Here is a 25,687-nt window from a genome sequence, read left to right as displayed (position 1 = left end):
CAAATCTCTGGTAAAATATATTACTGATATAAATTGTTTTTCTCCAATGGGTTATCAAAACTGAAAGCCATAACCTCAAAATATTATATCTAACCCTTTGATATGTTCAATATCAATGTAATTACCTTATTGGCGCAGACTGTAAATATAATATTGTCCATGTTTCCATGAGGTCCAAGCTCTTGCTTCATTTCTGCCAGCCAGCTATCAAGAGCCTCAAAAGAATCCTTCTGGCTAACATCATAAACCAAGATAACACCCTGTGTGTCCTTGTAAAACTCATTTCGAACCTATAAAAAGGTAAAGACATATATTTAGGTTTCCAATCTGTTCTAAAATTTTTCATAGATTTTGCACATATAAAAGCAATGAAATCAGAATAACAAGAAGAGATATACAACAGGAAAAACATCTTTTTTAAAAATTTCAAAATCCAAAAACTATGAATAAATTATAGCCAAGTTACTTTCATCTAAGAAATGTATCATGTTTCATGAATAACTAAAATGAATATATACAAGAAATGAAACATGGCACTAGAGTAACCAATGGTTTCACTGTTTAGCTCTACAGGAATACATTGGTGGAAGACAAATTGAGAAAAGCAAAAGAAGATTAGTAAGTCCAGATACAGAAGAAAGAAACAGCCTAGAGGACAATAGATACAATGGCTATAAAGATGCAAATGAAAACAATACTAAAGTTTAGATTAAATGCAACTAGTCTTGGTTTCAGATAATCAACTAACCTGGTTTTGGGGGGGTGGGTGGTATAAAAGGCAGCAATAAAATTTTTTTAAGAAAAAAATTAATAGCATTATCAGTAAGTTAAGTGAGACATCATATAGTGGATATAGTGCCCACCTCAAAAGCAGGATAACTTTGGCTCAAAATCCTACCTCTGACAGCATATTAGCTGTGTAACCCTGCTTAATAAATCCTTCAGTGCTCTTGTCAATACTCTAAAACTTAAGTTGAAAAGTTGGTGCTCCAGTTTAGGTAATTCTCTGAAATGGACAAAATACTGGGCCCCATCCCTGGTTCATAAGACCCTAGATTTTCCAAGAAGTGGTTGAAGCCCCAGACTTTCTGAGAAGTGTTTGCCTAACAAAGTCAGGTTAAAGTTGCAAAACATGTTGACATGTTCTGTTGTGTGCTCACTCACATCCTGACATTTCCCCATTGTAAGGGAGAAACTGTGCCAGTGATTTCCGAAATTTGTAACTGTAAGGCTGTACCATGAAGTGGCAAATGCGCTTAAAAGTGTACCTCGCTAAAGTTTTGGGGCTGATTTCTACCAGCCTGTCTAGTGGGGTCAGTCGCTGGCTGATAAATGATGCTTTAAATTCAATAATCTGGTCTGAGCTGTCTATCTTGTGCCAGTCCATTTCATCTCCAAGACTGCAAATTGCAAAGAAGAGGCTGAAGGAATTTTCTCATCCAGGAGTTTTCTACAATACTGAAACCATAGATTCAGTACTTATCTCTATCAGTAAATTTTAGAGAAAGGAAGAGAGGAAAGGGCCTTGATTTAAAAAGTATCATTTGTGCCATTTTGAAGAGAAAAAAAAATGGTGGCACATTATGTAGCAGTAAAGAATTGGAAACAAAGTAGATATTCATTGAATAGAGAATGGATAAACAAGCTATAGTTAACATGAATGTAACATAATATGACTATATCATAAGAAATGACAAATATGAAGAAGAGAAAAGCATGGACTTATAAAAACTGATTCAGTGAAATAATTGGAACCAGAAAAACAAAATATAAAATGATAATATAAAGAAAGAACAAAAACATGGAACTAAAAACTGTAATTACTGATGATTAATTAAGAGCTAAGAAAATGCTGCTTCTCCTGAGTGCTGCCTTCCTTTCTTTGAAAAGACAGAGGACAATGAATATGGCGTATTACATGATGTTTGCTATATTGGCTGATTTTACTGAATTACTTTTCTCCTTTATTTTATTTGTTACAAAGCATGGATCACTGGATAAGAGAGGAAGAAGGGACAGAAGTAGAAATTAAGGTGATGTAAAAACTAAAAAGATCATGTTTCTCTACTTCTGTTACCCCAGGTCCTTAATTAGTATTTCATCTTACTTAAAAGGACCTTGCAATTTGGTATCAGGCCTCTAAAAGTTTGGGGTTTGCTTGCCTTGGTCTAACTGCATAATCTGCTCAGAAATCTAATCCTTTCTGCAGCCCTGTTTGTTCCTCTGGGCAGGGACAGGTGGAGCTACTCCAAGCCTCACCCTTCTCCCCAGGATTGCAATAGGGAGCTTTGTGTATTGCTGATTAACTCTGGGGTTATCAGGGAGAGACTTGTCCTTGCCACAAGTCCTTGCATTGTTCTAGTTTTATTTTGGTTTTTATTTGGTTTATTTGCTTTACACAGGGTTGGTCAAAATTATGGGGCTAAGATCTTCTAGAGGAAGGTAATTCAATGATTTGAATAGTCAGAAGAGAGAGTGGAAAGTTGTGCCACAGTTCTCTTTTAATGTCCTGACCCAGTTTCCCTAATAATTCTATTCAATTACTCTGCCTCAGGTTATAACCATTCCCTCTTAATGTTAGGATAAAGGTCTTATATCTTAGATCTTAGGCTATAATCATTCCCTATAAAAGAATCTTGAGTCTGACATTCACTGCTGGGGATAATCTCCTTCAGCCTTGGGGCCAAACCATGGATCCATTTGGTCCCAGTAAATCTTTCCCTTTTAAATAAATCATGAAATTGTTCTTTAAAAAACAAACAAATAAACAAACAAAACTAATGAAATCATTAAAAACTTAAAAATAAATATTTTTCTTAATATTTTTATGAATATTTACTTTTCTTGCTTTTAATAAGCATTCTTAGGTTACGGTCTCAATAGTGGAATCTTTGATTAAAAGGAAGTGAACAATTTAATAATTTTTCTTATGTAATCCCAAATTCTTTTCCAGAATGACTGAACAAATTCACTATTGCACCAGCAGTGGATTAGCGTGCCTTTCTTCTAATAGCCCCTCCTACAATAAACCTCGTTTTTTTTATCCTTTGCTAATTTTACAGGCATATGCTAAGATCTCACAGATATTTTTAATTTGTATATTTCTAATTATTACTGATTTTGAACAACTTTTAGAAATTTATGCTATTAAATCAGCTTGTTTATATTATTGTTTGTTTATACTATTTGAATTGATAGTATGTATTTTTTTAAAAAACTTGTTCATATCCTTTGATTGCTTGCTTGTCTTAGGAAAACAGCTCCTAATCTTCTAGACATTATAACAGCACAAAACTGAAAACAAAGTGGGTTCTGAAATTATTGAGACTTTATTTTTGTTGTCCCTTTGGATTTCTACTTTGTCTATAGGTCATAAAGGGAATATGGTTTGAATGATAAATAAATAAAATAAATAAAATGGACACCTATACATAGGGGTATGTGCTATATAAATAGAATGGTATAGTATTTTTGCTCCAAAAAATAATCATTAGGAATATGTAGAAATATGAGAAGTACAAACTAAAAAGCAAAATGGTTAGTCAGAAAGATATAGGTTCAAATTCCACTCACTACCCTTATTGATTATATGATCCTAGCTATATGACCCTGAACATCACTTAAACTCTCTTTCAGCTTCTTCATTTATAAAATGAAGATAATACCTTTAGTTCTCACTTTACAGGGTTGTTGTAAAGGCTCAACAGAAATGTATTGCAAAAGCTAAGCAAACTTTATAGCACTATATAAATGCCAGTGGCTATAATTGCCAACTGAGGCAGAGTCAAATAAATAAAATAGTTAGAAAGATTAACAAAACAGCTATAATAAAGAATAGAAGTACTTCCTCTAAAAGATAGCACTGCAATCCAGTCCAGCCCAAATCACCAAATATGTCTCCACTAAATCAAGTCTAGGTAGTTGTATGGTTTATTTGATTTAAATAGTGCCCCTTCTACTCAACTCCATCCTCAGACATTCCTCCTTATCTCCCTTCCCTTGCCCAGCCCAGCCTAACCTAGCCATACTGTACTTTTACTGGTAAATTTTTTTTTTGCACTTCCCTTACTTTTTCCAGATAATATTGTGGTTTATAAGACTCACTATCTTTGCACCTTCGTATTCTTTGAAAGATTTTCACTTGAGGTACTCTGATCTCAATCAACATTAGGTCCCTTCCTTTCCTTCTTCGGGATATTTTTCATTTTAAATAATATTACTTCCATTTATATATATATATATTTTTAAATATCTACATTTCTGGATACATCGCTTACTCCAGAGACAGTGTTCTTCAATGTACCATGAATATGTTCCAAGGAAGGGAGTAAAGGGAAAAGTCATTTTGAGCTCATAAACCTGGAAAATTTGGGTAAGGGAAATCATGAGTGTTGTTTTAATTTCTTGATGAGAGAGAATTCACATAATACTTAGGGCAGAACTCAGGAAAGGTTATTTTAGCACCTGCTATGAAAGGAGTGAAATTTATGATTCATATTACTGGATTCCTAAGATATAGCCAATTATTATTAACCCTATTTCAAGAGATGACATAAAAAACTTGGACAAATAAGTATTTGTAATTAGGTTACTGCTCAGAAGACAAATTGCAAACATAATTTAGGTTTATCTAGTCTACATATATAGTATAGATACTGCTTGTTTCCAAACAAACTTTGATTTTCGCTGGCTATCCTTGATGCCAAGAATGTTCCTTCTCACTTCTGCCTCTTGGCTTCTCTCAAGATTCAAATAAACTGCATATTCTTGAATTATCTGGATTCTTGGAGACAAATAGTCTCATTCAGCTCTGGGACCAAACCATGGATCCATTGGTCCCAGAATATCGTTCAATTATTTATTTACATACTATCTCCTCCATAAGAATATAAGCTCCTTAAGGACAGGGACTATGTTTTTGCCTTAGTATCCTAAGTATCGAGCACAATACCCAGCACATAATAAACATTAATAAATACTTATTGGCTAACTAAAAAATAAAAAAAACAAAGAACAATGACCCATATTAGGGATACTGCATAAAAATCTTCATAAAAATTTTTTTCTTACCTCATAGAAGAATGGATGTCCAGCCATATCAAAGATGTTAACTTTAATTTCTCTGTCTTTGATGTATACTCTGAAATGTCCAAATGGAAATCATTTCAAAAGAGGCCAAAGTTTGTATAGAATATTAATAGGGCTCTTTAAATTTGCATATCATTTGTAGATTTTCTTTTTAAAATTATTTTAATTTTTTTTTTTTTAAGTCTGGACTACCTCTGTATCATATCACCTGAGCTGGAAATGCAAGGGCTACTTGCAATCTTCCTCTGATTGACTCAGGAACTTTGACCAGTAGTCCTCCCTTAGGCAATTTCTCTCCTCTCCCATTCCCAGGTACTAAACAAATGAATACCAAATTTAATGCAGATACCAAATCAGTTTAGCCAGCTACAATTCAGAACTTTAAAACTCAAGAGAGATCTACCAGCTATAACTGGTAGCCTCAGTAACAGAGATTTCAGGTCTGTACCACCATTCCTAGCCATTTACACATTTTCAAAAGACAAAATTATCTTTAAAAGTACTTATTTCTGGATATGGAACATCTTGCACAATATACAAAAAGCAGCTCCAAGTAAGTACATGACTTTGGCATAAAGGATGATGATAAACAAATCAGAGAATCAAGGGAAAAAATTACCTGTAAGAATACGTGGACAGAGGAAGAGTTTATGACCAAATAAGACAAAGACAACATCATAAGAATAAAAGGAACAATTTAGATCACATAAATTTAAAGGTTTTTGCACAAACAAAACCAAACGAAGCTAAAAATGGAAGCAGGTAATTTGGGGAAATTTTTTTCTTGTATCTCTGATAAAGGTTTCATTTTGAAATTGCATGGGAAACTGATTAAAATGTATAAGAATGTAATAAGAGCCATTCCCTGATTGATATGTCAAAAGATATGAATAAGCACTTTTCAGAGGAAGAAATCCAAGCTATCAAAAGCCATATTAAAAAAATGCTCTAAGTCACTAATAATTAAAGAAATGCAAATTAAAATAACTCTATGAGGTTTTGCCTTACATCCATCAGATTGACAAAGCTGACAGAAAGAGAAAATGAGAAGTATAAGAAAGGCCATGAGGGGAAAAGGTAATTAAAGCACTTTTGGTGAAAATGTGAAGTGGCTCAGGGATTTTGGAAAACAATTTGGGAATCATATCCAAGAAGTTATTAAATTGTGCATACCTGTCAATCTAATGAAACCATTTCTCACCCAGATTAGATTTATACTCCAAAAAAGATAAAAGAAACATAGGAAGTGAGCAGAACCAGAACTAGAAGAACAATTTATACAATGACAATGTTATGGTAAAGTTAAACATCTTAGAAAAACTTTAGAACTCTGATCAATGCAATATCCAATGATTATTCCAGTGTTCTTAAGATGAAATATGATACCAACTACCTAAGAAATTTAATGAATTTCTACTAAATTCAGTGCATTTTTGAGATATATTTTTGGACATGGCCAAAGGGGGGAAAATTAATTTTGTTTGACCAAACACAGATATTGTTTTTCTTTCTTTCTCTGTGGCAGGAATGGAGGAAATCAGGAAATGGAAGAGAGAGAAGGTAGATTTCCATCAATTGAAAAAAAATGTTTTTTAAATATACCACATTACATTTCTCTTAAAAAGAAAAACAAATGTTCACTGTTTTTCAAGAAAGCCCAAGAAACATTGTTCTTCATTAAATCTGACAGATAACTATTATATTTTAAATATAATGACATTTAAGATTTATGAAGCATTTGTGATTGTGGAGGTAGACATTGTGCTGAACATATAAAATACATTATAAACCTAAAATATTTTGCCCTTATAAAGTATTCTATATGCAAATAGATATGCTTTTACAAAAGTAACATCAAGACTGAACAATTAGTAAAATCTTTAAGACAAATAATCAGGTAAATAATCTATACTTGTGAATAACATTTAATGAAAATTAAATTTGTTTTTCTAAAGTACCATGTGCTTTTTCTGGGTCTCTGAGTAATTTATTAGCCAAAGAAGTTGTCTCTTAATTGTATCCTCAATAATATTAGTAATAGTGGTATTTAATACCATTAATTTGAAATAATTATGACCACTAACACAACTTAAAATGACCTCGTTAATTCTAAGATTTAAAAAAAGCAACTTCTATTGATGATGTCCCAAATGTTCCTGCCTTCTTCTGACACTGGGATTATGCCATACTCTAGCTCTCTACCTCTCAATCAGAGCAGGGCAAATCAACCAACAAATTGTTTTTTCTTTTCTTTTCTTTCCTTTTTTGAGTGTCTTCCAGGCATCCCATACTTCTGTGAAAGAAAATAAAGATACAAAAGAGGAGGAGGTATTCCTTTTTGGCTACACTGGCAGAAGCAATTAGAGACCAGAATTTATGACAGATTCATGGCTAATGTACATATAATGAGGGCCAGAAGAGATACATATTTGCCTACAGTCTTGCTGATTGGATCAAGAAGGTTTGAAACTGAAAATGCAAGAGAATTGGATGATCTATTGAATGAAATAGAATAAAATTATTAAATAAAGAAAATTACCCATAGATATCCACTAAATCAGATACCAAAGAGACCAATGTGAGAAGAAAATCAGTGGAAAGGTCCAATAATTCACATGAGGTAATAGTCAAGAAGTGCTATAGTTAAATTCATAGCCTCAAATGTCTATACACAAATGCACAAGTAATTGTACTTAATAGGTGAATTAGAAATATTAATGTAAGAAGGTAAGTTCAACCTCATAGTTATTACTGAGGCTTGCTGGAATGTTATTCAGAGCTAAAGTTGAGCTAAAAAAAGATATAGCTTATTCAAAAGGAAATAAATAGCAAAAAGTAACAGTTGAATAGAATTAAATCAGTAAGGTTATTACTATCAGGTAATCCATAAATTTTAGTCAAAATATGATAAAGGATCAAAGGATAGAGAAAAGCAATTCTGAAGTAAGAACATACTAAAAAAGAAGGAATGAGATAAATTTGGGAAAGAGATAACAAACCAAACAAGCAGACATGATAGCAATGAAAAATTATGCAATGCTTTCCATCATTCCAAGATTCTTCCTCAAACAAAAATCTATCTTTTTAAAAAATAAACAGCCCAGATTTACCATTGAATCCCTCCTTCTCATCCTAACAGAGGACCATATCTTACAAAACATTTTTTTAAAGAAAGAAAAGGAAGAGAAAAAATTTTAGTGAAATTTATCAACATATTGAAAATTCAGTTAGTCAAGGAGCATCTATTAAACTCCTACTTATGTGCCAAGCACTGTGTGAAGCACTGAGAATATAAAAAATGCAAAAGGCAATCATAATCCCTGTATTCCAGGAACATACAATCAAATAGGAAGATAACCATCAAATTATTATGTATAAACAAGATATACACAAGAAAAATGTGAAATAATCAAGAGGGCCAAGGTACTAGCATTAAGCGGGCTTGGGAAAGAATTTCCATAGAAAGAGCATGGGGGGGGACAGTCAATGAAAATATGTATAGTTAGTTAATAGAATGTTGCATTTGAGGAACAGCAAGGCTGCCAATGCAACTGGATCACAGAGTATGGGGAGGGGGGGAAAGTATAACATAAGAAGACTGGATAGGTAAGAGAGAGTCAAGTTATGAAGGGCTTTAAAAGTCAAAATAGAAAATTTTATATTTTACTCTGGAAGTGATAGGAGATCACTGAAGTTTACTGAATGAAAAGATATATAGTCAGACCTGCATTTTAGAAATATCAATTTGACAGCTGAGAGGAACTTGAAGTAGGAAAAAGCTTGGGGCAAGGAAAATAATCCTTGTCCATATCAGAGGTCATAAGAGCTTGCACTAGGGTAGTGATGGGATCAGAAAAAGGGGTTACAAAAGTAAAATCACAAGGACTTGGCAACAAATTGAATATGGGAGGGTGAGAGTGAAGAATTGAGGTATATGATATCTAGGCTGAAAAACTGGATAACTGGGATGATGGTGGTGCTCTTGATAGGAAAAGTAGGGAGAAAGAAGGATTTGGGAGGAAAGAAAGGATTCCATTTTGAACATGTCAAATTTAAGATATCTATGGGACACCCATTTTGAGATGTTTACTAGGTAGCTAGAAATGCAAGTTTGGGAGTTAGAAAAGAAGTTAGGGCTAGATAAGCAGATCTATGAATCATCAATATAGAGAAAATAAGTGAATCCAAAAATGAGATACTAAGTGAAAGAACCAAGAGGGAGATAAGAAGGCCCAGGACAGAACCCTGGGGGTAAGGACCTGACTTGGGTTAAGATCCAACAAAGGAGACAGAGAAATGAGATAATTTTGCCATAGAAACTTATAGATGACAGTATGAAGGAAAAGAAGGTTAACTGATGTCAAAAACTGAAGAGAGGTCTAAAAGGATGACTGAGAAGAGGATTTGACCAATTAAGTAATCATTGGTAACTTTGGAGAGAGCAGTTTTCAGCTAAATGATGTCAGGAGCCAAAATGTAAAGCCAACTTGACATCATATTCAATAAACCTCATCTTTTCTTTCTTTTTTTTTTTTTTTTTTTTTTTTGGTTTAGGCAATTGGGGTTAAGTGACTTGCCCAGGGTCACACAACTAGGAAGTATTAAGTGTCTGAGGTCACATTTGAACTCAGGTCCTCTAGACTTTAAGGTTGACTTTAAGGTTAAACCTCATCTTTTTTTAAGTCCCTCAGTGGCTTATGGCCCTTTTCAAGGTTTACCTTAGGTTCCTTTGACTCTTCTGTTTGCATTTCAAAGTTCCTATACAACTCTGGTCTTTGTTTCAGAAATATTTAAAGGTCCTCTATTTGTTAAGGCTACATTTCTCCCTTTAGAATTGTATTCTTGGTGTTAAGTCTCTATCATTTGTTCTTTGAAACATTGTATTCCAAAATTTCCTCTCATTCTCAGCAGAATTTACAATAGTGACTATGGATTTCAGGATATAAAAAAATATTTTTCTGGATTCTTGCACTATTTTTCCTTTGATGTGGCAACTTTAGATTGATAGTTACGAGTTTATCTAGTACTTTAATGTTTACAACGTACTTCACAATATTATCTCATTTGATTCTCACAATAACCCAGAGAGGTAGGTGTCATCACTATCTCCACCTTATAGTTGAGGAAACTGAGGTAAACTGAAGTTAAATGACTTTGCCCAGAATCACACAGCTATTAAGGCTAAATTTGAATTCAGGTCTTCCTGACTCCAGTTCCAGTACTTTAGCTACTGTACTATCTAACTATGAAAATTGAGGCCTTTCCTTTGGGGTTTCAGGAGATGATAGATGCATTTTTTTTTTTTTTTTGTCTTCACTTCGTGTTCTAGTTCTAATAGAATTTGGCAGCTTTCTTTTTTGATTCCTTGAAATACATTAAGAGACACTTTTTTTTTTTTTTTTTTAGTTACAGTTTTCAAGGACTCAAGTGATTCTTAAATTACTTCTTTTTTGACTGGTTTTTCAGGTCCTTTGTTTTTGGTATCAAAGACCTCACCTTTTTCTTTTGTTTTTCTTCATCTTTTGATTTTGTCCAATGTTTTTTGCTATCTCAAAGTCATTGATTTCTTTTTGACCTATTATAGTTTTCAAGGAATTTATTTCTTGGGTAAGGCTGACTACTTTCTCTTATAAGCTATTTATTCTCCTTCCAATTTTAAAAAAAAAATTTATTTCATTAAAAACCAATCTTGCTCAATTTCTTCCACATATTGATATAATACTCAAGGAAAACCCATTTTCCCCTTTATCTCCCTGGAGTTATTGCAGATGTACTCTCTCTTTGGGGTGATTTTTATATTTATAATAGTAGATGTTTTCTTTGATTTCCTTACTTACTCAAGTTTTAGTTCTTGAATTAAGGCTTGGTTCAAGAACCAGGCTCTACTGTATTTCTGAGTGGGATAATTGGCTCTGCTTGGTCTCATCCTGGGTCAGTCCCTTGGATTTCTATGATGATCTCCCCCAAGATTAGTTTCCCACCCACCAGACCTTTAAGTGTCATACTGCTAAATCTTAAGAGTCTTCTCTAACATCTTAAGATACAATATGAGGTACCCTGAGATCCTGGACCAAGGATATCTTTGTCTGAATGCTGCTACCCTATTTATTACTGCTCACTGCCAAGGTTCTTACCCTGGGACTTTCTGACCACTCTGAGACTTTTTGAGTGGATCCTACACTCTTTTGCCTCTGGACACAGAGCTCTGAAGGCTTTACATATGCCATTTCTTGGGTGCACTGGTAGCCTACACTGCCCTGGCACTGGCTTTGCCTGCTTCTCCTTTTCCTATTAACTTACAGCACTAAAGCATGCTATGCCTAAGTACTTCCAAAATAAACATAAAATAAAATATTTGCCTCTCTTACACTATCCTTACACTCATCATCAATGATACCACACAGATGCTCTGCTCCCAAACTACTGGTACAAATGTTGACAAAGCAGAATGTTTCACCACGGCACTATTGGGAGGGTCTATTCATCTCTCTATTTGTCTGCCGGGCACTATTGTACTTTACTGCTTCCTGATGGAAGAAAAATATTTGATAGTTTTTTTGTATCTTGTCTCCTCACATTTGAGGGGCACTCAATTAAAAAAAATTTCTTCCAATCCAGCTCCCTCTTTTCCCAATAAGAAAAATGAAGCCCAGAGAAGTGACCTCATAATTTTAGCTAACCTTTCAATCAAATCCAAGCAAACAATACTTCTAAATCACTGACTGAATGTCAGACACTGTTCTAGACACTGGGGATACAAACTCAAAGAAAGAAACAATGCATCTTTTCAATAGCTTATCTTTTTACTCTAGGGTCAATGCTATCATCCCAAAGAACATTTATTCTACAGGAGACTATCAGATAGGAATCACAAATGATCATAGGAATTATAAACAAATAAGGGGAAAGGATATGTCAAGCTCTATTGGGTCATACCAAATAAAAAATAAAATAAAATATGGATGAAGTACATTGTACTTATAAGTATAGAGTCCATATATGTGTAGTCTAAGGCTCAGGGGAGCTGAGCTTACAGAGGTTGATAACTCAAAAGTAAGCTATCACATGATCAATACTTTTTGGCCACAGCAACTTGTGAAAATCATCTGCTAAGGGACTGCCTGTTATATTTGTGAAAGGAGCACTCAGCTCAATGAAATCAGAAACTTTTAAGTATCAAATAAGAAACAAATAATAAATTTTCTTCTTGACATTTTGGTAATTCCATTTTTTTTTTTTTTGGTTTTTTTTTTTTAAGTAACTGAAGTTAACTGATTTGCCCAGAGTCATATAGTATGTGTTAAGTATCTGAGGCTGAATTTGAACTCGGACCTCCTGACTTAAAGGTTGGTGCTTTATCCATTGTACTATCTAGCTGACTTTGCAATTCAGAAGTATGCACCTGCTGAAAAGATAACATATGGGAATATCTGTGGCTTCTTGAAAAGTTCCATCTGAATCTGCTTTGCTTGACTACAATATACTTTTTATTATAAGGAAGAACTTTTATTTTGGGGCAAAGAGAGTTGAGTAGTGGATTCTTTAACCACTCCATCCCATCCCCCCCAAAAGAAGAAAATATCAGAAAGTATTAATGAGACATTTAAAAATATATAGAGAGAAGCAAGTTTAGAACAAGATATAGGCAAGAAAAGCAGTTTTGATACTCTTGCATTTGATTCAATATACACTTTGAAAAGAAATCGTCCATAATAAAATAAAAATTCAGTTTCACATGCAATTCTCTTTCCATGTTTTAATATGTTGAAATATTTGCATTAAGAGAAATTAAGTTTTTAAAAATGTTCCACCTATAAATTTAAATAGTTCCTATATATTTGGTCTGAGCCTTTAGTACTATTTTCTTCAATTATATTTTATCATGGTTCCTGCTTTGATAATGAATTCTATACTATTAAGTATAAAGAAACAGGATTTCTGATTTTCTATGTAATTTATAATCTAAAAGAAATAGTATACTCACTTTGTGACTCCATAGTCAATTCCTATCGTTGCTAGGTATTTGGACACAAATCTCTTCTCACAATAGCGTTTTATAATACAGCTCTAAAAATAAAATACAAATATGTGATAAATATATATATAGGTACACATATAAAAATAAAAATTAATTGTTATATTCTATTAAAGAAGTTGATATTAAAAGATAACAATAAAAATATTTGAAGCAATCAAGAAATAGAGTGCATATAAGAAGAATGTTAAGAATGTTAAAGAATAACTAAAAAGAGCCTCTTTCTTGAATATTATGGAAAAGACTTTTTCCCTAGAAAACTGGAATGTATAACAAAGAAAAAAAGGATAAATGTCTAGAAAACAAACATCCATAATATAAAGAACTGCAGCGGGATGATAAAGGGATATTTTGTTTATATATAAATGATTAAAAGTTCCTGTAGCACTTAAAATTTTTTTAAATTTGTTACTCTATTTCTCAAAGGATAAAGTTTATGAAATTAAAACAAAGCAACATAAAAATCAATTTAAATTAATTTTAAAAGAGAACAAAATCAATTCAAGGGGGCAGAGAAACAGATTTTTACCAGGCAACTGAGATAAGTTCCTTATAGCAGTTGAGCACTGAAATTACCATTAAGTTTCTAGACAACTAAGGCAGAAAGAGGAGCAAAATGAGCTACACAGTTCTTATTGTTTGATAAAAGAAATCATCAAGTTTGCCTAAAGAGAGAAAACTTTTTCCTACCATTGAACTCTAAGAAAAATTTATCACATAGAAGATAGTGGCTGACAGAATGTAGATAGAATGTCTTCAATTAGTTTTTAGAACAAAACACACCTAAATACTGTTTAAGTGGGCATATCTTATGGTTGCCTTTTATAAAAGACCAATTAAAATATTAAATTTAAATTCAGTGAAAATACATCTTCAGGGAGTTGAGATTATGTAGTTTTAACATATTGTTTCATGGGACAATTAAAAAATTTAGAATGGTTTCTGCCTTCACATCTTTACCATCACCAGAAAATTTTCTACATCACTGATCTCTGAAATTTTCCTAAATTCAATCTGTATTTCTTATCATCTTTCCCTCAGCCTTACTCTTGCTTAAATGTAACATTCATTATCAAAATCCAAACTTTCTAGCTTTCTCTGTTTTCTCAGTCCATTATACCTGTTCTGGATCTACTTTTTTTCCTTTGTAGTCATGGCTCTGTCGTTAACCAGCTCATTATTAATCTCTTTAAGAAAAAAAAAAAAAGGTATCTGTCAAAAGTATTGATTTACTATTAATCTATAGTTTCATGCTGGTCAGAACTAGTGGTCTTATCACCAAATGACCATCTGGGTCATCGTCACCATAGATCCTCTTGTGTCCTGTTCCAAGCAACTGATCACTCAGATCAACAGATACTTCCCCAATCCTTTGGCTAACTCCATCCTGCACTCTGATTAGGAGTTATTTACAGAACCCACCTACAAGATGAAAACCATCTTCTCCCACCTTTTCTTTCTTTCTTTCTTTTTTTTTTTTTTATTAATAGTTTTTATTTACCAGATATATGCATGGGTAATTTTACAACACTGACAATTGTCAAACCTTTTGTTCTAATTTTTCCCCTCCTTCCCCCCCCCCGCCCCCAGATGGCAGGTTGACCAATACATGTTAAATATGTTAAAGTATAAATTAAATACAATATTAGTATACATGTCCAAACAGTTGTTTTGCTGTACAAAAAAGAATTAGACTTTGAAATAGTGTACAGTTAGCCTGTGAAGGAAATCAAAAATGCAGGCGGCAAAAATAGAGGGATTGTTCTCCCAGCTTTTCTAAGATTCAGCTCAGATTTCTTTAACCCCAATCCTTATCCTTTGCTTTCTCTACATCCTACTATGTCTTCTGGAAGCATCATTCTTTCATCAGCTAATTCCTTTTTGCCTTGATTTTTTTCTTCTTATATTCTAACTTCTGATACACATAAAAACCTGTCAGTTTTTCCATATACAAAATGAAGAAAATAATGCTAGTACTACCTATCTCACAAGATTGTTTTGGGGATAAAATATTTTACATATACACATGTAAATATTTTGTAACCTTAAAGAGTTATAGAAACGTAGGTTGTTGTTTTAAACATATTTATTCATTCCAAATAAATAAAAGCGATTTACTGTTTAAAAAGCTTAATTACTAATGTTTTATTAAGCCCTTACATATGTTATTGTTTTTATGAAGTGAACACTCAAAAAAACTTTTACTGACAAAGCTAGAATTGGAAGAGAGAGAAGATACTAAGCTTTATGACAAGGAACAGAAGAGGCAAGGCACTATTTACTAACAGAGTAATTACATGGTAACTTTATATATAAACCACTGTCCCTTAAGAGATTCTCTGGAATAAACCATTCTTCCCTCCCTCTCCCACTAACCAGAAGTCCAAGAGCTTGGACACTTCTGTGGAACAAAATTGAAAAAAATTCTTAAGAATTAAAGTTCATAGAGTGAACTGGTGATAGAGTGTTCTTTCTCTTCAGCCAGGTGGCAGCACTTTGGGAGGGGACTGGATACTAACTGTAATGAATGATTCCAGAAATTGTTATCTGAACTCCTTTTTCTCCCTCCTTTTAAGATTTGAACTTGATGGTTTATCTCTTTGATTTATTTATTTTAGGGTGATTTTGGGGTTTGGAGGAGGTTCTATTTTAGTTTAAATGATTTGTACAATATCTTCTAAGGTGGAATTTGATATATTTTTTCCTGATAAATTAGAAGTATTTGACTAGATTATCTAGATTTGATTTGTTGTTGACTTTTTTTTTTTTTTGCTAAAGACTATTCTTTAAGATTTTATTTCTGATGAATCCAAATGGCAGTAACTAATTTGTTTACTTCAAATTTGTACTTCATATTTTTCAGGAGAAAAATATTGCAAATTGTAAATAGTTAGTTAATACATAACTATCATATTCTGACCTGTGACTATTGGCAATATCAAACAAGGTTGAAAAGAAAAAAAAATAAAGTTTTATTTATTGTTAAACAAAAGGGGGGAGGGGCAGGTAGGTGACACAGTGGATAGAACACCAGCCCTGAATTCAGAAGGAGCTGAGTTCAAATATGGTCTCAGATCCTTAAGACTTGCTATCTATGTGACCCTGGGCAAGTCATTTAACCCCAATTGCCTCAGGAAAAAAAAAAAAAAGAATTAAAGTTCATGGTACTCCCAATTGCTTTATTACAGACAGGCAAATACTGGCAATGGTTTAGGCTACCAAAGCCAGAGACTTTGATGAACACTGTTTTTATTTCTCCTAACCCTTATATTTATCTTAGCATAATGACTTCCAAAAGGGTGCTACAATCAGAAAAGATAACAATTATCAATGACTGTAGCTTTACCTAAGACACAAAAAAAGCTTTCTTTTTCACCACATTAGTCTTGTTAAGTGCTAATATTCACATGCAATGCCTAAGTTTTATGTAATATGAAAGGTGAGGAAGGATGGTGACTCCAAGGTCAATATTTCTACTATGTCATAAGCAACTATGTATGATATAATATACTTCTAGTTTTTCTCTCTTTTCAAACTAAGAAATAAACAAAAACTGAATTTGGAGTCCTTACATTCCTTTTTTGTTTTTTCTTTTCCTCAGTTAAACTTTCTCCTTCAAATCTTTGTCCTGTTCCTATCATCCAATGTCTCCTTTCTACTTAATGGTGCTATGCTATCAAAAAAGGAAAGAACTATTCGTACCGATTCTCCTAAGCTTACCTGCATTCTCAAAGAAACACATAATGCTGGATCTAGAAGGGAACTTAAATGTCATCTTTTCCTGCTACAAAATTAGTGACCATAAGTTACAGTCAAGATAGTGCAGTAAGACAAAGCAATACAGCTCAAATTCCCCAACAACTCCAACAACACTCTAAGAACACCAGACCAAGCAGTAATTGTGAAATTTTAAAAAAAGAAAAGGAAAAAAAACACACCTAAAATAAGTCATCTTTCCAGATCAAGATCACAAATTCAAGTTGCTAAATTGCAAAATTCAACTTTTGGGAAGGTGACCATAGCAAGAACTGCATAATATTGCTCACTAGGATCATGGACTCAGTACCCAGAATTCTGAACTAAACCAATAGCATAGAGATGCCTCCATCCAACTCCACAACTCCCACTTCTAGTTTAGTACCTGAAAGATGAACTTAGCTCCTAGAGCTGATTGTGGGCCCTCTCCAAGACAGCATCACAAGGTTCTCCTAGAAGGGCCAGGTTCACAGACTCAGCCTCTACACCTCCCAACTAAGCCAGCAATGCCTGAATGCTCAGAACAGATTGCTGGAAGAAGGACAAATTTTTTTTTTTTTTTAAAAAAAGAGCTCTTATGAGATCAGGGACACAAACTTGAGAGAATAACTTCAACATACCTAGTAGCAAAAAAAAAAAAAAAAAAAAGACAACTTGGGCATAAATTCAATCAGAATTCCTACAAGAAATGAAATAACAATTCTATTTGTTTTTTAAAGAAGCTAAAAATGATTTTATAAATGAAATTAGAGCACTAGAGTAAATGATTGGAAAAGAAATGAGAGATAATGAAAAAAGAATTGGATGGGAATTAACAGCTTGGCACAAGAAATATAAAGCTTTATCTAAGCAAAAAGAAGAAAGGAAGGGAATCAGAAGCAATTTGATTCAATGACCAAATCATTCCAGAGAACTCATGATGAAACATGCTACCCATGTAATGATACAGAGATTATAAGACTTAGAAATCAGAATTGAGCATAACCAATGGAGGAATTTGTTTTAGTTGCTTATATATGATTACAAAAAGAATTTTGTTTTTCTTTCAGAGTGAGGGGGAAGATGGAAGAGAAGAAAAAAGTAGATTTTCACTGACTGAAACAAATTTAAATTTTTTTTAATCTCAAAAGAAATATGCCAGATTTCTTGGAACTACAGGACAAAGTAAAACTAAAAATAATCCACTGGTCATATCCTAAAATAAACCCCAAAAATAAAACTCCCAGAAAAAGTCACAAGCAAAATCCAAAATTTTCAGGTGAGAGGAAAAATCCTGCAAACATCCAGAATATATTAAGGAATCATTATCAGGATACCACAGGATCCTCACTATAAAAGAGTGGAAACTTACAACCAAGAATAACTTATCCTGAAAAACTGAATATAATCCAACAGGGAAAAATGGATTTTTAATAAAATATTCATTCCAATCATTCATGACGGAAAGACTGGAGGTGATGATATAAGCTATGAACTACAAAGTAAAGAGAAATGTAAAAAAGACAAAGCAATAATAATAACAATTAGTAGGCAATGAGAAAAGACTTTAAAAGAATAAAGTGGTTAAATTATAATTGGGGAGGATGATACAAGAATGCACTAAGAACAGTGATATCATCAAGAATCAGAGTCAAATAAGATAGTGGGTCTAAAAGTGATTTGTTTGTTTTTTTAATAAACTGATGATTTTAAATGAAGAAAGGAAAGGGGGGGATAAAGGGAAGGAAGGGGGAATAGAGGGATAACTTATTAACTCTCATAACTAGGAAGAGGAACAAATAGAAGTTTAAACAATTTACGGGATATGGGAGAGGGAGACATCACTTGAATCTAATTTTGAACTGATGCAGAGCCTAGTAAGCAAAACAAAGATAATTTTATACTATAATGGGATAAAAATGAACAATTTTAAAGAATTTCAATCAGTGTAATGACCAATCACAATTACAGAAGACTGATAATTTAGAATGCTACCTACTTCTTGATAGGGAGGTGATGGAATAGATATACAGAGTAAGACATGAATTTTTGGATGAGATCAATGTGAAAAACACTATTTTCCTATTATGCTTACTTGTTGCAGAGGCATGGAAGTGGACAGAGAAAGGCAAGTATTAATTGAAAAAAAATAGTTTAAAAATTATAATAATGACCAAGATTTGCCTCAAAGAAGAACTATGAGAAAACATCTCCCTTTCTTCTGTGCAGAGGTGGAGACCATGCACACAGAACACTACAGATAATAATAGATTTTAATAGGTTGGTTAATTCTATTTAATTTTTTTCTTTTCTTTTTCCCTTCTTTATTATAAGAGAAGAAAGGAGGTCATATAAAAACAAAAGAAAAGAAATTATTTGGCCCAAGACCATCAATTAACTGAGGCCCAGAGACGCGAAGTGATTTGCTCTTAGTCAAGCAGCTAGTTCCCAACAAAAACTGGGAACAAGATCAAGGTCTCTTTAAAACAAACAAACAAACAAACATTTGTGACTGATCTGTAGGGACGTAGTTTAACTAGTTCAGGATAGTTGTAACAAGCAAAAGACAAAGTCAAAAGAGGTCATCTGTGATTAATGATCTACTTACCAAATCCAATCATTCTTGATTTCTCTGTAGCATTTTGACCAATCTCTGCCACCAGGTAGTCTTTCCTTTATGGGTTTTTATGACCCAGTTCTCTCTTGGTTTCCTTACAGCTCATTTTGAATACTCTTTTTCAGTGTCTTATTAGATTACCTGCCTCAATTCTGGATAAATAGCCCAAGGCTCTAGCTGGGACCACAAAAATTATCAATGCCAATTTTTTTTTAAAGTAGGATTAAATGATTATGTAGAAATGAAACCCCCCCCAAAATGATGAAAAGGCAAAAAAAAAGCACTTTAACACCCTCAAGTCAAGATGCCTGAATGAACTGTATTTCAGCACTGAAACAATCTGCAGACTGAATTGTTGAACCAATGTCTTTGATTGTTGGAAAAACTGCAGAGAAAGCTGCAGGATGGAAAAGAGGCTAATGTCCTAATTTTCAAAAAGGAGAAGTGAATTATTTAAATTACAGTCTGTCAATCTTTATGCACAACCCTGCAAAATTTTTAAATTATTGAAGGTCTGTAAGAACTTGAAAAGAGAGTTGGTGATCATTTTAACTTTAATGTATTCATCAAGAACAAGTCATTAAAGACTAAATTCATCTTTTTTTGACAGGATTATCCCTATTTAGATGAGGAAAATAATATGATATAGTGTATGTAATTTCAGTGAGCAATTTGTCAATCTATTATTAAAAGAATCTTATGGACAAAATAAAAGAGTGAGATGTGGTATGGATACGGTACAGTTTAGATTAGTGTTAAAATTCAAAATTCTGTTACCAAGGATCCAAGGAGTTGTAATAGATTAATGTCAAAGTGGAAGTGGGTCTCTAGTGGGGTATAATAGGGCTCTTTTTGTCAATTTCCTTCGATGGCTTGGAATGAAGGTAAATAAGGAATATTCACAAAATTTACAGATGACAAAGCTATATTACACTTGATTTGTTTGCAATTGAGCTTTTAATCCAAACTCTCAATTTCTTTATACGGGGATTATTTGTAATCTTCGAAGGCTTGAGTATCTGTGGAGGATGTTACAGTCCAACCCTGCTTCTGGTATAGATTGAGCTCTACATGACCTCTGAGATCCCTTTCAATTGTAAAATGTTATGATTTCATGTTTTTATGGTTAAGATGTAATGAGGGAAAATAAGTCCTGAAGGGTGGTGGGAGTAAATTAAAAAGGAATCAAGGGGTTCATTTAGAAATATGAAGAACTGATGGCCAAGGGAGAAGAAAGAAGAGCAGCCTGAGTGAAGTGGGAAGAAAGGGCATTCCGAAGGCAGTGAGCCTTGAGTTCAGAAGGGAAGGGAAAGGGACCCTCAGAGGAAAGGGGAGTAAGAAGGGAGAGGTGCATCTACTTCAAAATTTTGTTAGGACATTCTCTTCCCACTTTTTCTTCCCTCTCTTATACCACTCCTCCCCCTCCCTATTCCAAACAGTTAGTCAGGTCCCCAGTGAGCCTAGCCTAATTCTGTCTGAAGTGTCAAAGAAAGAGGTGGGGGAAGAGGAGAGCCAGCCAAAGTAAAGTGACTAAGGTGAAATTCGCCTGAGGGAAATTTCACAAGGATGGACAAAAATAAAATGTGTACATTAAATTAGACAAGGGCAACTCTGTGTGCAGCCTGATGGAAATTATGCACCACCCAAGTTTCCCCCTGCTTCATCAAAAGGCTTCTGCTATACCAAGCAAAGTTCCTAAGGAAATAAACAGGGAAAAGGCTAATTCCATCAATGATGGACGAGAAAAATTTCTAAGACATAGCAGCAAATCAATCAACAAGCACTTACTAGATGCCTACTATCAGCCAGGCACAGAGCTAGGTGTTATGGATACAAATACAAAAATGAAACCCTGTCTACCTTCAAAATTCTTATGTTCTACTGGAGAGGTACATGTTAAGATAAGTCAAGAAGCATTTATTAAGTGCTGACTATATACCGGGCACTGTCTTAAACTCTAGAGATACCAAAAAATAAGGGGGGGAGGACACACAACAATTCCTGCTCTCAAGGAGTTCATAGTTTGATAGAGGAGATAATACACAAATTGATATGTAGGAATGGGATAAATATGAGATAATCAAGAAAGAAAACACACTAATATTAAGGGGGACCAGAAAGACTTTTTGTAAAAGGTAAAAATTTAGTTGGGACTTGAAGGAAGCCAGAGAAGCCAGGAGAATGACGAGATAGTTAATTCCAGGGATGGGAAACAGCTAGAGAAAATGAAACAAGTTGGGAGATGAATAGTCCTGTTTGAGTAACAGCAAGGAGGCCAGTGTTACTGGGTCACAGAGAATATGGAAGGGAAGAAGATAGAAGAGGAGAGAGAATTCATCTTTCCCTCAAACTTATTCCTCTTATGAGCTCCCCAGTTATCCTCTCAGGAGCCAAGGTTCAAAATCTCAGTGTCATATTCAACTCACACTCAACTCACACATCCAATTAGTGAACAAATTTTGTCAGCTCTTTTAATTCCTCAACATTTCATGTCTATGTCTTCCTTTCCATTTATTCAAACACTACTTTAGCTCAAGTTCTCATTAACTCTAGGCTGGACTGTTACATAAGAACTCAGGTCTCTTCCAACTCCAATCTATCCTCCATAAAGCCACCTAAGTGACTTTCTTAAAGTTCAGGTCTGACTACCACCACTCCACCCAACCTCCAGTGGCCCATATTACCTTTAAAAACAAATATAAGTTCCTGTGATTGGCACTCACAGCTCTTCCCAACCTGGCCATTTCCCACAAACATTAAGTCCTTCCTGAGAAGGTATGAACCTTTTGTTTCAGCCAGAGTGATCTCTTGGTGTCCTCACAGTGGACAAGCCATTTCTGGGCCTTTGCTCTAGCTGTTTCCCATGCCTGAAACTTACTTCTTACTTCTACTTCATATCCCCCTAGTTTCTTTCAAGATTCAACTCATCCAATTCTGCAAGAGGCTTTTCCTGGCCATCCTAGCTTCCCCTCTGTTCTGTATATACTTTATATTGTGTAGCTAACTAGATACTTGCTTTCTTCCCCATTAAAATACAAGCGCTTCAAGGATGGGGACTATTTAATTTTGGTCTCTGTAGAATCTCTGTAGAATAACAACAACAACAACAACACTAATAACAAGCATTTAGATAATGCCTGAAGGTTCACAAACCTTCCTAACAATCTTGGGAGTTAGTGAATGTCTGAGGCTGGATTTGAACTTAAGTCTTCCTGACTCCACCAGCTACCTCAAAGATAAGGCCATGCCCAAATTGCAGCTTTGTCTAATTATTATCTTCAAGGTCTTGGTAAATCACTTCACCCCCTGCATTTCAATTTCTTAATCTGTTAGGATAATTTTTTTTTTAAGTTTCACAAATCCATGACTTTATGTTTTATGTATTTATTTAAAATGAAAACAAAATTAGAAAAAAATTTAAAAGACAGAAAAAGGGGAAAAAAAAAAAGCATTGTCATATCCCCAGCAGAACACCAGAGATTCAAAATATATAACAAAAAATTTCCATTTCAAGAAAGCATATATAACAATAGAAGACAGAGATAACATGTTTTGTATCCCACAGGATGATCTCATAGGATCAAACGAAAGAGCAACACAGAATTATGCAGAGCTTAAAGCATAATGACTTTTATGTTAATAAAAAGGCCCCTGAACTCAAGTCAGATGGCTTGGGTTTAAATCCTGACTATGGATTTAATCACTATTTTAAAATCCCTAGTTTAATAATATATATATATATAATTTTAAATGACTTATTATATAATAATAACCCCTATGGCAGGATTAACTGTCAGGTATGACACCGACTGACTGGAAATATCGGGAGGCTGATTTAGAAGAAAGCACATTCTCATAATCAGAGTAGGTTTAAGATGGAAAGGATGCCCCTCTCACTTATTTTAAAGCAGAGATCACCAGGGATGGTTCCTACATTAGGAAGGAGGGTCCTAAGGTCACAAAAATGGGGCTGGAAGAGACAGGACATCCTTTTCAAGCTCCTGAAACCCAGAGAAGTAATTTGTCCAGAGTCAATAAATGAGGAAGGTGGCATAAGCCCAGGCTTCCTGCCTCCACATTCTAGGGATGCTGCTTCTTTACTTCGGCTGCTCGGTCTCCCTGGTTTCGTTCAAGATTCAATTCAAATGTCATCTTTTTGCATCTTTTTGTCCTCCATCTAATTCTGCAAATACCTCCTAAGTGCCTAGTTATTTGCATATTATCTTCTTCATTAGATCATATTCTCCTTGAGGACCAGGCACACAGTAAGCACTTAATAAATGCTTGCTGGCCGACCTGGTAGGATGACCTCTAAGCTCCCCCCCAAATTTCAGATTCTAACAGTAACTAGCATTTGTAAAAGCTGCTATGTTATCTCCTGGTATTGTGCCTGAGACAGGGAAGCAGGGCTCATCTCAATGACCACTTGTGGGGTGACGTCTTTAGGAGCCGTCAGAAGCATCGCTTCCTTCCCAGATACCCTAAGATGCTATGCTAAGCTGGGGCACCTGTTTTGTCTTTTAGAGGGGCTGTATTTGTGGGACTGCCAGCTTAGGGCAGTTGAAAGAGCTCGGGCTCTCAAGTTCCCAATCTGATTCTGCCATCTACTACCTCTGTGACCTTGGTCAAATAACATTAACCTCTCGAGGGTAAAGTTTCTTTTCTATAAATAGAAGGAAGCTAAACTCGAAGGAATACCCTTAAAGTTCCTCTTCCGCCTTCCCGAGCTTGCCCCCGGCGGGGCAAAACGATGGATAGGCCTAAAGCCTTTGAGTGGCCGCCGCAGTAGCCAATGGAAGCCGTCTCTTCCGCCTAGTCTCGCCCCTCACAGTGCCCCTCCCTCCTCTGCCCCGCCTCGCCCCGCCCCCTCCTGGCGCGCGGTACTCACTTTTCCCACTTCTGCGTTGCCCATGGAGATGACTTTGATGCGCAGGGACCTGCCTGGCTCCTTCCGCTTCGGCAAACCGGCCTCCATTTGGCTTACGGCCGCGGGTCTAACGACCAGGTCGTAGTCGTTTTTTCGCTAAGCTCGCCCGTCTCTCGGGCCTTCGCCGCCCAATCGGGGAGCCGCCGCAGAAGCCGTGGCCGTCACCGTTGCTACCTCAGCAACACGACCCGCCATAGCGGGCCAGGTTGCCAAGCGGCAGGCGCGCCTTGAGCCTTAGGCTCGCGACGAGTCTCGCGAGGACAAACGAGGGGTCGTGACGTCACTTCCTCTCCCCCACCAGTAGTCGCCCTGAGTCCTTGGGGACCGTGAATGCTATTCCGTTCGGGTTCTTTTACACATTGTTCGCGAGAGCTTTAATTTTTCTTCCTTCAGCTTCCCGTGGAGGCTCAGTTATTGCAGGCCGCCCTGGTTAGAGATTGCGATCCCTAGCGCCCCAGTGTCGGCCACGTGCTGAAGGGCCTCAGTAGTGGGACGTGCCCCAGTGGCTCAGCGTTTGGGCCTGTTTCTTCAGCAAGACTAGAGGCTTGGACTATGCACTGCCTTTAACCGCGTCTCCCTGCGTTCTCAACCCTGTCAGCTCACTTTAAACTGTTATCTTTATTAAAAATAAGCTCCTTGGGAACAGGGACTGCCCGGCCTTGCTTTCGCATCACGGAGCTTGGCACTTGGGAAGTCTCTTTAAAAAGTGTCCTGCCCGGCTTTCGAATGGAGTAAAATAGGTTTTGTTACGGGGGTGTTGGGCCCTCAAGATGCTTATAGCAGGGAGTAGCTGTGTTCACCCCCGTTTGGGAATTCTTGATAAAGATACTGGAAAGGACCGCTAGGTGGCGCTATGGATAATCAGGAGGACCCGAGTTCAAATGTGACTCAGACACTAAACACTTCCTAGCTGTGTGACCCTGGGCAAGCCACTTTACCCCAATTACCTCAGCAAAATAAATAAATAAATATACAAATAAATATACTGAAATGGTTTGCCATTTCACCACTACTCCAGCTTCCATTGGGCAATTTTGGGCAATTTTAAGGTATTTAGAAGTGCCCTTCCACTATTCCAAAGCTCCCTGTCGTACTGGACTGGACAGCCGGGTATTTCTTAAGCAATGTAAAAAATAGAAAAAAAGGCAGTGGACTCAAGGTATATATAATTGCTACCTGTTTAACATGTTAAGATTTGCAAATTTTTATTGACTGGCAAAAAACAACATATCACATTCAATCCCCACAACCCAGAAAGGAACTATTATGGATCCCATTTTAAAAC

General features: G+C 35.2%; 1 protein-coding gene across 1 annotated transcript in view; it reads right to left on the bottom strand.

The window, feature by feature from the left end:
* DNAJC27 (DnaJ heat shock protein family (Hsp40) member C27) overlaps positions 1-24,665 on the bottom strand; it is a 55,101-nt gene extending 30,436 nt beyond the window's left edge. The window contains exons 1-4 of the mRNA XM_074288355.1: positions 24,364-24,665; positions 13,073-13,155; positions 5,071-5,140; positions 126-290 (exon numbers count right to left, since the gene is read on the bottom strand). Of these exons, the coding sequence (XP_074144456.1) occupies positions 126-290; positions 5,071-5,140; positions 13,073-13,155; positions 24,364-24,450 (405 nt within the window). The 5' untranslated portion in view covers positions 24,451-24,665. The remainder of the gene's footprint in view (positions 1-125; positions 291-5,070; positions 5,141-13,072; positions 13,156-24,363) is intronic.
* Between the last annotated feature and the right edge of the window lie 1,022 nt (positions 24,666-25,687).

This window comes from Sminthopsis crassicaudata, chromosome 2 (assembly GCF_048593235.1).
Source record: "Sminthopsis crassicaudata isolate SCR6 chromosome 2, ASM4859323v1, whole genome shotgun sequence".
In the NCBI taxonomy this organism is placed as follows: Eukaryota; Metazoa; Chordata; class Mammalia; order Dasyuromorphia; family Dasyuridae; genus Sminthopsis; species Sminthopsis crassicaudata.
The sequence above is the reverse complement of the archived record's forward strand: the minus strand, read 5'-3'. Positions and strand labels throughout refer to the sequence as shown.